Raw genomic sequence first — 13,623 nt, 5'->3', positions numbered from 1 at the left:
AGTGAAAACTGCCAGGAGGAATGTTTTAAACCGAGAGAAACGAAATGGATGTGCCCATTAGACTGTGGTTCTTTTAATGGTCAGTATAGATTGTCTCTGTCTTAAACTCAACTATCGGTAGCCACTACCCAGCCTGCATATTAATGAGGAACGGGAATGCCTCTCTAAAACCTTCAGCCATAGCGTCTCCATAAAAAAAAAAAAAAAATCAATACTCTCCCACACCTCATGAATACAGACCAGAGCCGCTCCAGCAGCGTGTGCTGACATTAATTATCATTTAAAGGGGGGAACTCACCCATCTCTCTGTTAACTCTACCCTGCTACACCTCCTTGCACACCCAAACTCATGTTGTCACTCTTTCTCATTATTTTTAATGGATCCTGATTCAAAGCATGTGTGGGCTGTGCAATTACTGCTTGGCTGGATGTGCAATATTCTCTCTGATGTCTCATAGATACTGAATCCAAGAGGCATCCCAAGAACGAGGAGCGGCTCCTGCATTTCACTGCCCTGCATCTACCCATCACTTCATCTTTGCCTCTCCTAACTGCATTTTTACAGTGCTTTTATCAATAGAACATTTATCGATTCACCTTCAGCGGTGCGCTACGATCCGTGTTCGGATGGAGAATGTTTCATACGGCACCTCGTAGGTCCTGGACTGACCCAGGAGACCGATTACACCTGTGGTCCCCTTCTATCTCAGACTCACAGACATGTCCAAGGCTCCAGACTCAGGCTGCTCCTGCAATCTACTCTCCAAAGAAGCCTGGTCTTTCTTAGCCAAGGAAGCACCTTATTTTATTTAACTGCCACATCAACAAGTGACGACAACAACAACAATAGTAATAATAACAATAATAAGGTTAACGCATTTAAATTATTAGGGAATGATGTCAACAGTATAGGACAAAGCTTTCACTGAGGGAGAGTCAATTCAGCAAACGTTTTCTCAACGGCTGTTATGTGCATGGAGCTTCCCTACATGGAACCTTCAGAGATATGGTTCCTGCCTCTGGAGATCTTATTGTCTAGAAAAAGAGGCCATTTATAAACACACACATAAAATAAAATCAGAGACAGCGTGTTCTTATTTTCTTGTAGGAATGAAAAAACCAGGAGTGAAAGTGGAAGAAACAAGTTTCATGATTGCAGCTTCTAAATCAATGTAGCTTTATTTCTATCGTAAAATATTCACCGTAGCATGACTTTTTGAGTATTTTTGGAGGAGAAAAAGTAAAGTAAAGAAGCCACAGAGTATTTTAGCATTAAAGGAACTCAGATGCCTAATAGGCCTGTCCCTTTGTTTAATGAATGGAGAGCTAGTGGCCCAAGATGTAGTTTCTGACCTATGGTCACAAAGGCCATTCCCAGCACAGCCACATCAGGAAAAGAGAGCTTCAACTCTGTGGCCGTGAACTTTCATCTCTGCATGCTTCAACCTTCATTCTGAAACTCCAGCCTTTTCCCACCCCTCACTTTGTCTGCTTTCTGCCGCTATCTATGAGAACATAGCCCTGACATATTTATCTCTGTGAATAAAGCTAACACATTTAAGGGCCTGGAAGAAACCCAACTAATAATTTCCTCCAACTGTCTCATTTTACAAAGCAGAAAATTTGAACATAAAAGGCCCAAGATGTGGGGCGCCTGGGTGGCTCAGTCGGTTAGGGGTCCAACTTTGGCTCAGGTCATGATCTCACAGTCCGTGGGTCTGAGTCGTGCGACGGACTCTGCACTGACCGCTTGGAGCCTGGAGCCTGCTTCGGATTCTGTGTCTCCCTCTCTGTCTCTCTCTCTCTGCCCCTCCCCTGCTCACACTTCTGTCTCTTCTCCCTCAAATAAATAAACTTTTTTTTAAAGGCCCAAGATTTGCCGCAAGGTATAGGGGAAGAGTGGTAACCCCGAAGACCAGAAGCCAGGTCTTCTAAGACCCAGGCCAAGTCTTACCTCACACGTGCCCTCCTGCTCTGGTGTATGGCCTCCTCTGTCCTTACTCCTGTCTATCCAGGTCATTGCTGTAGGATAACCTACTATTCACCTCTGGCCACTCCCATCCCTCACTCCCTAACTTCCAGGGGCTCCAGAAATATCATCCAGTGTAGTCAAACTGGGCTTTTTCCTCCGGCAGCATTTTATATACTGGAGTAGAGATAGAGCTAAGGATGAATAGCTTACATTCTCCCTCCTGACTAAATGTACAAAGAGAAACAATCCACTCTATTTTATCACCATGGAAAAATCAGCGACCATGACTGATGTGACACCACCAAAATGAAGTGTGTGATGTCTAAAACTTCCTAAAATGGGTGTGAAAGATTATTTGCAAAAATACATAGATACTATGTGAGTGGTTTTGCAAGTCTCTCTCTAAGCTTATACAGAAAGAATTGTATTCTTGCTATCATTTCTGTAAATATCCATACCAATTCTCAAAACACTTTCTGGTTCTTCCAAGCATAAGAGACCTAAGGACTCATTCCTTTGGTCCAACCCCATCCTTCTTGTCTACTCCCTGCTATCTTCTCCCTTACTCTACTCATCATACTGCCTCACCCCCAGCATAGGTGGACAAAAGGCTTTGTTCCCTCTGCTATTCTGAACACGTTGCTGAACCCCACTGAGGCAGAAAAGAGTAAGTGGGTCAAATTGCTTTGTGTTGTCTGCATAAATTGAGCCTTTATCAGGCAAACAAGAGGCTCCCAGGGAAAAAGCAAGGAGGGTTGATGTAGGTGAGAAGAGGTGCCATGCAAACAGAGCCAGCAGTAAACAAAAGAGACACAGAAACACAAGAAAGATAACAGAAGCAAAAATAACACTAAAGGGCTTGTGACCTGTCAGCGCAACAGACAGAACGGGATAATAGGTAAGAGAGTAATGATCAACAAAGACGGTGAGTCAGCCAGAGAGGGGTTAGCGAACCTGCGTTTAAGAGTCAGACATCCTTCCCATTCCTACGGTAGTGTGCGAGGAGGCAGGCCACGGTGCATCTGGGATCCCAAGCAGGGAATTTACGGGTTACGAAAGGCTCGAGTTCCAGTGCTGGCTCCCCAAGTTCGAGTTCTGTCTCCCTCGGCAGTTCTACCCATTCCCACAATATCGGGGCTTTTTCTGCTTTAGATGAGGAATTAGACTAGATTTCAAAGAACATCCTAAAATTCAATGAATTTCAAAAAGTCAACTTTTAAAAGTCAACAAATGACCGAGTCTCTAATGTTTGGTAAAACAAGGGTCAGTACCAATGTCAGCATTTGACAGAAAGAAGCATGATTACGTGGAAGTGCACAGGCGAGGCGGTCGGACCCTTCCAGAGTCTGGGGTTCCTGGTGCACCTGATTGCCCTTGTGACCCTGGGCAATCTGTCTGATCTTACTGGATCTCAGTTTCCTCTTCTATAAAAGAAAGAGAATGCCATATGCCTCGTGGGGCTGCTTGGTATTCAACCAAGTATAAGTCTTCCACTATTTTATTTATTCATTTACTTATTTTTTAATTTTTTATTTATTTTTGAGAGACAGGGAGAGAAAGAGCCAGCAGGGGAGGGTCAGAGAGAGAGGGAGATACAGAATCTGAAGAAAGGGTCTAGGCTCTGAGCTAGCTGTCAGCACAAAGCATGACGTGGGGCTCGAACCCACAAACCATGAAATCATGACCTGAGTTGAAGTCAGATGCTTAATCGACTGAGCCACCCAGGACCCCAGTCTTCCACCATTTTAAGTTCCCATTCCTTCCAAGGGAGGAGGACGCCTTACGTTGTTCACAACCATAGGTGCAAGACTAGCCTGCCGGCAAACTGATCATGAATAATGCAGATTATTCTCATAAAAGGTTGACATAGGATGGGATTTATTAAGAATGAAAATGTTCACTGTCACAGCTGTCCGGAAGGTAGTGGAGGGTTGTGTTCTGATTCTATAAACCTAGATTCAAAGTTCTGAGACACCACCTTTATGTTTTATTGCTGATAACACTGGATAGGCATGCCTGTGTGAGCGTGTGTGGATGTGGGGGGGGGGGTGTGGATGTGGGTGTGGATTTAGGTGCTTCATCAGGCAGAACCAGAACCCCATGTTGTGACTCATCATTGGCTCAAAAATATTCCTGTTCAAAATGTTTTTATGTCATTTCCCATGTCCTTTGCTGGCTCAGGAATATAGCTTTGTAAGCCTTTGACTTTGGCTGAGTTGGGAGCATTTATGACCTATCATATGTAATGTAAGCATCAATCTGCTTTCCTATTTCTTTGCAAATTCAATTATTTCTAATTACATAAAGGCATCATTGATCAAGTAAGCATAAAAACCAATACAGAAGAGTTTAATCTCTTAAATAAGCTTGTACACTTCAAAGAATAATTGAACGTTATAGTATTTAATGCAAGGAGACACCTTTATTGTTGATAACTGGCCGAAAGTTAAAGGAAAATGTCTGAATACCATCATGTTATATATTGATTTCGTTCAAATTGAAAATATTTGGAGTCTATTTTTATTTCTTTTTCTCCTCTCTCTCTCTCTCTCTCTCTGCTGTTCTCTGCAGGCTTGGAAATGGGTTTTAGGCCCTGTGGTCTTATACACGTGTGAAAGAATAATTAGGTTCTGGCGGTCTCAACAAGAAGTTGTCATTACCAAGGTACGCATGTAGCTTTATGTCTGAATAAAAGCCCGAGTGTAGATGAAAATTTTTTATTAGCCCAAGTTTTTAATTTGCCATTTTTATGGCAGAACTCTCTGTAATTTAGAGGCCCATCTTCTGTTCTAATAATTGCTTGTATCCCGCACATCTTTTAGTGTGACTAATTTTACTGAAGACCCAGATCAGGGCTCCAGACTGGTACACGGAATTCTGATAAAGGTTACAGGGCAGCATAGGACCCATATCTTTTTCTCTTTCTTTCAGTTTCTCATTAGGGGCTCGGGGGAGATGGGCAGGGGGACTAAGCTTTACGTTGGTCATGGTAACTTACAGTATAATCACTTCCTTCAGCATATAAAGTCGAGGATTGTGCAAGCACACTAATAATAGACATACATTTTCAAGGCACACACTCCCACTCAGAGCTACCGAGCAGAAGATGGCAGGGGGGTGGGGACAGTCACCCTCAAGTTCAGAGTGGAAGGATGACAGAGTCCCACCTAGTTAGTGAGGGCTCCAAGGAGTGTCTTCCAAACGATGTGAGTACCTAGACCAGGAAAACATGTCTAGGAGACCAAAGGTCCCAAATACCCTGCCTCCGGTGTTTTAAACATCCAAGGAGAAATGCTCTGCTAACCAAACCTATATTGCTAATACAATATTAACAGAGTACTCTATCTCCTAAACTGTCTTCACGGAAGCAGATGCATAGAAATTGCTTCATATTTCTGTTTTAAGCTGTTTCCATGTTGCTGCTTTTAAGTTAAGCACCAAAGGATATCAGGCTACGTCAAAAGCCAGACAGTAAAACTTCTGGAAATCCACTAGAGCCGTTACTAGGGAGACAATTTAACAGCAGAATCAGAACAAATATCAGTAGGGAGATGAGAAACAGAACTAATGATGAAAATGCTGTGAGACTCTCTCCTGAATGGAAAAATACTGTCACAGGATCTAAACATTTGATTTTTTCCCCTCCACCTCCTGCCATAAAGGAGGATCCGAGGGCCAAGAGAGATTTTTTTTTTTCAGAAAAGATGGAAATCGAAGAAAGGAAATTAGTTCTTTCTTTCCAATAAGCACCAAGTTGCAAAGCTTCTTTTTTGTTTGTTTATTTATTTATTCTGAGATAGAGAATCCCAAGCAGGCTCTGAGCTGTCAGCACAGAACCCGATGTGGGATTGATCTCACAAACCATGAGATCATGACCCGAGCCGAAACCAAGAGTCCGATGCTTACCCACCTGAGTCACCCAGGTCACCCCAGAGGATCTTAAAAGAGCAATTAAGAGGGGTGCCTGGGTGGTTCAGTAGGTTAAGCATTGGTCTCTTGGTTTTGGGTCAGGTCATGATCTCATGGTTCATAAGTTCAAGCCCCATGTCTGGATTGGCACTGATAGTGAGGATCCTGCTTGGGATTCTCTCTCTGCCTCTCTCTCTCTCTCTCAGAATAAGTAAACTTAGGGGCGAGGGGGGGGGGAAAGGCAGTAAGAAGAGTCTTTGCATGCTGCTTCCTTCCACCGAAAACTCAGAGCCTAAGCAGGACATTGGAGGAGACCTAACTAAAATAAAACAAAACAAAAATTTCACAAGGAATTTAAAGACTGGTTTCCATGTAGAATAAAATAATCACATGGTTGGGGTGTCTGGGTGGTTCAGTCGGTTAAGTGTCTAACTTCAGCTCAGGTCATGGTCTCACAGTTCATGAGTTCAAGCCCCACATCAGGCTCTGTGCTGACAGCTCAGAGCCTGGAGCCTGCTTCGAATTCTGTCTCCCTCTCTCTCTGCCCCTCCCCAACTCGTGCTCTTTCTCAAAAATAAGCAAACATAAAAAATTTAAAAAAGAAAGAAAAAAAGAAAAATCACAGGGTTAATCAACCAGAGATTGAGAAAAGATACAGGTTGTTGAAAACAGCAACAAACTTGGACCTACATTTTAAAAATATGCAGATACTTTTATAAATATTTTAATAACTCTAAGTTTAATTAAGTGCAATGGCTAGTATGCTAGCTTCTATCTCTTGGTCCTGGTCAGCTGTGCTCTCGAGAGCTTGGCCATTTGAGACCTAAAGTCACATGTCAGGCACCACATGGCACATTTCAGACAGCGCTTGGAGGGAGACAAACTTCCCATTCACTAGAGTTGCTGAGCCAGGTATGAAAGCAATGGCCAAGATCGTTGGAAGTTGATGGAAACTATGAAAATTATACCTCAAAAAGCTGATTTTAAAATCTAAAAACCAGGGCTCCTGGGTGGCTCAGTTGGTTGAACTGAACTCAAAGCTGACTTTGGCTCAGGTCATGATCCTGTGGTCGGTGAGTTCAAGCCCCGCATCGGGCTCTGTGCTGACAGCTCAGAGCCTGGAGCCTGCTTCAGATTCTGTTCTCCCACTCTCTCTCTGCCCTTCCCCCACTCGTGCTCTGTCTCTATCTCTCAAAAATAAATAAACGTTAAAAAATAAAATAAGTAAATACAATTTAAAAGCCTCTCTTCTTCTTAAACAACAAGCAGATAGATGATTGTCCTGCTCTGATTTAGGTGGTGAGCCACCCATCTGGAGTTCTGGAACTTCACATGAGAAAGCGTAACTTTAAAATGGCGCCTGGGCAATACGTCTGGATACAGTGCCCATCCATATCCCGGCTGGAATGGCACCCCTTCACCCTCACGTCCGCCCCCCACGAGGACTTCTTCAGTGTGCACATCCGCGCAGCCGGAGACTGGACGGAAGCCCTGTGTACGGCGTTTGGGGCAGGCGGACAGGCCCTGAAGGAGCCTTGGAGCCCGCCCAGGTCAGAGTCCCTTTCTTTTGTACATTTTCACATGCAAGTTAGAATCGTAGACCAGCATTTTAGTGCATCGACGTGCTTACCAAATCCAGCAATGTCTTTATTCTAGATGGCAAGTTTTCATCCATTTTTTAACTTTGAGAACCTATACAAAAAGTTTAATTTAGTAGATTTCCAGTGAGGCAAATACATTTCTTTTAAAAAGAAAAAACAAATGTTCAACAAAGGCAGGCAGCGATCCAGGAAGAAGGAGCATTTTGCTTCCTCCACTCTGAAACAGCTTTTGGCTAATTATAGGCAGCCTGTGAGGAGTAAAAAAGCCCCGTGAACTTTTTTGCTCTTACTGCCTGAGGTCTTTAAATTTTATTTGTCAATTTGGTCTCCATAAGGAGGACACTTTACAGTCAGGGTGAATCAGGCAGGCCCCCTCTCCTGGAGAAAGAGCTAAACAGCGATGGATGGAAGCTCGCAGAATGACAAAATGATCTAAGAGTCTAGAAAGGTAGCTGTGCCCCTTCACTCAGTCCTGCGTGTGTATACAACAAGTATTAATTAACCTCCACTGTGTGCCAGAAACTCAGAGATGGCAAGGCGCCACCTCCCTTCTCTAGAACTCCTGGAGGTAGAATGGAATCAACATCAACAGGCTCCCAGAGGGTCTAATTGTGCTGGAGGGAGATGCACAGGGGATCGGTCAGAGAAAGGTGAAGACCCTCTGTATTCATTTCCGAGGATCGTGGTAATAAAGGAACACAAACTGGGTGGCCTACAGCAACAGAAAAATATTCTCTCCCAGTTCTGGGGGCTCTGGGGCTGAATCTAAATGACCGTGGGGCCAGGCTGCATCTGAAACCCCCAGGGAAGAGTCTTCCTGGCCTCCTCCTGGCCTCCAGCAATCCCCAGCGGGATTCCTTGGCTTGCAGCTACAGCAATTCAGTCTCTGCCTTTGTCACCACATGGCGTTCTTCCCTCTGTGTCTGTGCCTCTGCAGCTTCTTCTTACAAATCCGAGTCATACTGGATGAAGGGCCCACCATCCTCCTGTATGACCTCATCTTAACTTGATTAATTACATCTGCAACAGCCCTATTTCCAAATAAGGTTACATTCTGAGGCACCGAGGTTAGAACTTCAACGTATCAGCTGGGAGACACAAGTCAGCCCACAATGACAGCCTGCTCAGACTTGCCTGAGCACCAGCCAGAAAACCGGGTGGAAATTACCAGGCCTTGGCCTCCCTTAGCAAACAATGGCTTAAAGTCGATTCCCACTCTTATAGCAGGATTACCCAGTAAGCAGACAAAACCTGTGGTTAAGGCCCCCGGAAACCAGGGCCACACACACAGTATGTTGAGATAAACAGTTTGAAAGAATCTGATATTTCAAAAGAAGCATCAAAAGTTTTCTTCTTCTCAGGGCGCCTGGGTAGCTCAGTAGGTTAAGTGTCTGACTTTGGCTCAGGTCATGATCTCACGGCTCATAAATCTGAGCCCTACATTGGGCTCTATGCTAACAGCTGGGAGCCTGGAGCCTGCTTCAGAATCTTTCTCTCTCTGTTCCTCCTCTGTCGCACTCTGTCTCTCTCTCTCTCTCTCTCTGTCTCTCTCTCTCTCTCTCTCTCAAAAATAAATAAACATTAAAGGAATTTTAAAAATTAAAAAAAGAGAGATTCCCTCCTCTGCCGTCCTTGGAGGGTGTCAGAACCAGCAAGCGGTGGCCACTGCCCTAAGAAACTAGGTGGTGAACACTGTCAGGACACAGAATGGGACTTCCTGAGGGCAAGGCATTGTCTGACCTCCTCTATCTGTCCAGTGCCCGAAACAGTGTCTGACATGTATTGGGTACAGAGTAAATATTTAATAAAGAAATTAATGAATACCAAGACCCAATATGGATGCCTTAGCTCATTTATTTTAACAAATATTTACAAGAGGCAAACTAGGCACTAGAATAAATGTAAGGCTCAGAATCTATTCAGTTTATTGTCCCTCTTTCCCCCTTCCCCCAGGACACTGAACTTTAACTATGTAGCACTGTGCTTGGTCATGTTCAGTAGGTAGGAAGAGTCACATGTCTTCATTTCAAACGTTGGAACTAAAGAGTGAGATGATAACAAACCATGTACAGTAAAACCTTGGTCTGTGAGCATAATTCATTCCAGAAACATGCTTGTAATCCAAAGCACTTGTATATCAACACGAATTTCCCCATCAGAAATAATGGAAACTCAGATGATTTGTTCCACAACCGAAAAACATTCATATAAAAACGGTTCCCATATTGTAATATAATATAAAATAATAAGGAAAATACAAAATGTTTAAAAATAATGAACAGATTAACCTGAACTTACCTTTGAAAACCTTCGTGGCCGGTGTGAGGGAGATGAGAAAGGAGGGTTACTGGGTAGGACAACTTTCACTATCACTAACGGAATTACTGCTATCCATTGGCTTAATGGAATCTTTTTATTTTCGTGCAACTTTACCAAGGAACTTATCCAATGACCTAAAACAAAGCAAAGCAGCCCTAAGCTCACTCTTGTATGGAAAAGCAAAGGACTGTCCATAGGTGCTTTGAAGTGACAAAAAATACACTAGTGCCACTTGTGGGCACCTTCCAACGTTCTGAAAAATCACTGATTTCTGCTAAACACTGAGGCCTGAGATGGAGCATCTGGGCATGAGGGATGATCACCCAAAAGAGAGAGAGAGAGAGAGAGAGAGAGAGAGAGAGGGAGAGAGGGAGAGAAGAGCCATTGGCTCAGTTGTGATCGTGTGACATTCGGCATCACATACTACTCATATTGCAGGACATCACTGATTTATCCAAGTTAAAATTTATTAGAAATGTTTGTGCGTCTTGTGGAACAGTCACAGAACGAGTCACCTGCCATACAAGTTTTTACTGTATAAGCATCATCTACTGAGACCAGAGCCCCAAATCTGCCGACAATTCCTAACTACTACTCCATTGAAGACCTTCTCTTTTTAATCATGGAAAGGAAGCAATGTAGCAGAATTCTGAGACTCAGAATGCAGTGCAAATGCTTAAAATCAGGAGTAAAATTAGACACACATACACCGCTGCCTTCTTTTTGGCATTGCCCAGATCAATGCTTTCATCCTGTTTCTAGCCTGGTCTCGCTGTTAGTGTGTAGTTACCTGGTCTCTCAACCAACCTTGGCTTTCGAAAACCAGCTGGCATTTCAGCCAGGGCCCCAACAAGAACTCAATACATGCTTCTCAGTAGTCAGTATACCTTCTATCTGTGGAGTGTGTCCTCAGCTCAAGGCCCAACACGATTGTCCTCCCCTCCACCCCCAGGCCTTCCGGGCTTCTCTGCCCCACCTCCTGCCTTTCACCCCCCCCCCCTTGAACTCGTCCATTCTTCCAGCCTTTCTTCTTGTTATTCTCTTCCAATCACCTTCACCACTTCTGTGTTCTCCATCTGGAGCATGCCTCCCTAGATCTCTGCTTGGCTGCTCCCGTACATCCCCCACGGGTTTGCTCAGAGGTCTCCCAGTGAGGCACTTCCTTCCTGCCATGTCTGAAACAACAACCCCCAACGGACTCTCAGAAACCATTGTCCTGTCCTTCATCCTCCTTCATCACACTCGTCACCACCTGACACACCCACTATCTGCTGGTTGATCTGTTCTCCGGGTATTTTCCCGCAGTAGAATGGATGTTCCATAAGAAAAGGGACATTATCCTTTCAGCTCAATTTGTTGAGTTCAGTGCCTAGAATAGGCCCTAACTCTTAGTTGGTTCTCAGTAAATATTTATTGACTAAAAATGAGCTGTTGGAAACAGTGCCGTTTTCCTTCATTTGTTAAGCTCATTGACCTCTGCCTCTATACATGCGGAGGCATATTTGTTTAACTCTTCATTAGAATCAGAATTTTACTGGGCTTCCTTGGATGGTTTTCTCTTAAAGTTTGATTCAATTCAAAATCAAACACATGGGAGGGAGCACTATAATTGTTCGCTGCTTTGGACCCAGAAAGGATTTCTGTAAGTTTATTTATTTATTTTGAAAGAGAGAGAGAGAGAGAGAGAGAGAGAGAGAGAGAGAGAGACTGAGAATGCAAGTGGGGAAGGAGTAGAGAGAGAGAGGGAAAGAGAGAGAATCCCAAGCAGGCTCTGTACAGTTAGCACAGAGCCCAACTTGGGGCCCAAACCCACAAACCGAGAAATCACGACCTAATCAGTACACTTAATTGACTGAGCCACCCAGACACCCCCAGAAAGGATTTAAACCAGTCCCAGGAATCTGTGAAGCCAAGGCAAGAAGCAAACCTAGACAAAAAGCTGGGAAACTTCTTTATTCTGAGCCCAGGAAAAGGGGAGAGAATGTGAGCTATTTTAAAACACTTTGCCTTTTGAGGTAAAATGGAAGAATTTCTCAGAGTTGATGCTAGAGATTTCAGTGATTCACCCTGCTTCCTAGAGCCCAGGATTCCAGCGTCTGACAGCCTGGGTTCAAAGTCCAGTTTTGCATGTCACCTCAGAGAATGTATGTCACTGTGTGCCTCAGTTTCCCCATCTGTGAAATAAAGATGGTAATAGTAGTACTTAAGACTTGGTTTAAGTTTAAATGTGAGAGTCCTTAAAAAGCCCTTAACGTAATGCATAATGAAAAAAAAAAAAAAGCTGGCTCCTAAGATTAGCAAACTGTGAAAGGTCCCCTCCCACAGAGATGTCCATGACAGCGGTGACGACAGGGAGAACGTGTATATAAGCAGAGGCGGTGGGTTCAGAGAGTCGAGGATGGAGTTGATGAGGTGGGCGGGTGCGCTCCTGACTACAGGCAACAAGGAACGTGCGGTGTGGATGCCCAGCTCATGGTTTCCTAAGTGGCATCCTTAAACTCTGGATCCACATCGAAGAGGAAGTAGCTAAGTGGACTCCATCAACAAGAATTTGGGCAAAGAGAGTCAATTCAGGATTGTGAGAGGTCTCGAGAAAGGGAGACATTTTTGTCCAAAAAAGATCAATCAGGGGTCACGATAGCCGCAATTAACCATTGAGACACCTGAGACAAGAAAGGAAAGAGCTCGAACGGGCTTCTCGGGAAGGCAAGCGGCGTGAGTTGTCAGAAGACAGATGTCGGTGAGACGGGAGAAAAACTATCTACTGCCTTGAACTGTCCCTGCGTGGAACACAGTGTCCTGGTAAGTTAATGACAGAAGGCGGTCAGCTGTCAGGGTCCTGGAAGGAAGGAGCACGATAGTATCAGGGAGGTTGGACTCCGTATTTTCTCCTGCCTTCTCCAGTTTAGTTCACAATTCTAATTATGTGGAAATTTGTTTATTGTGTATTTCTGTGGATTATATGACACAATTCTTCTTTGGGTTTAATGGTTATCTTTTCAAATCAGTGTCAAATAAATCCCCAATACAACTAATTATAAAAACAATTAACGGCAAGACATTTGAATCCTTGGACAGTTTCATTTTTTCTCTCTCAATTCCCCTTATCTAATTATTTATAAAATAATCTACAGTGGGCCGAGATCCTAACCCTTTCTGGTTAATGACCTTTTATTTTTATTCTTCCATTTCCATATATCAATATGTAATAAAGCCTTATTAATTAAGATTAACTTGAAGACAGTTAATTTGAATTATTAGGAGGTCTGGCATATGGAATATTTAAAAATAAAACCCAATTGAACTTTCATGAACACAAAGTAAGCCCAAATGGGCCAACCTCGGGTACCTTCAACAGACACCCCTTAGGGAATGGTTATGAATAACTTAGAAGCCTTTTAATTAGCATATCTTTGTTCATATGTAAATGTGTGCCTTTGGAAAAGTTGAGGTTATTTAATACATTCTGCTGACTGAAATATTTTCAACATTCCCTTTACAATTTATTCAACAAATTGTTACTGAACGGCTCCATTGCAGAGGCCATGCCAGCACTAGGATACCGTGGGGAGCGAAGATGGACCTGGCCCCTCCCTCCGGGGAGCGTGTTTCTACTGATCAAGACAGGCTCAAACCAAATCATGCGCACACATCCAGAAAACTGTAAACTTTCAACTGTAATGCAGACTCCAGAGGAGGGGTACATGGGGCAACATATATAAGAGCCTTAGTCCAAAGCATAGTCTCAGATAAGACCTAATGAAAGGATAACTATGAACCAAGACAGGGAAGAGGGGAGGAATGGGACCAAATATTCCTAGG

General features: G+C 43.7%; 1 protein-coding gene across 1 annotated transcript in view; it reads left to right on the top strand.

The window, feature by feature from the left end:
• The window catches only part of NOX3 (NADPH oxidase 3), a 59,516-nt gene that overhangs the window by 18,760 nt on the left and 27,133 nt on the right, over positions 1-13,623 (top strand). Inside the window, exons 8-9 of the mRNA XM_029944758.1 lie at positions 4,544-4,636; positions 7,178-7,431. Of these exons, the coding sequence (XP_029800618.1) occupies positions 4,544-4,636; positions 7,178-7,431 (347 nt within the window). The remainder of the gene's footprint in view (positions 1-4,543; positions 4,637-7,177; positions 7,432-13,623) is intronic.

This window comes from Suricata suricatta, chromosome 7, assembly GCF_006229205.1.
Source record: "Suricata suricatta isolate VVHF042 chromosome 7, meerkat_22Aug2017_6uvM2_HiC, whole genome shotgun sequence".
In the NCBI taxonomy this organism is placed as follows: domain Eukaryota; kingdom Metazoa; phylum Chordata; class Mammalia; order Carnivora; family Herpestidae; genus Suricata; species Suricata suricatta.
The sequence above is the reverse complement of the archived record's forward strand: the minus strand, read 5'-3'. Positions and strand labels throughout refer to the sequence as shown.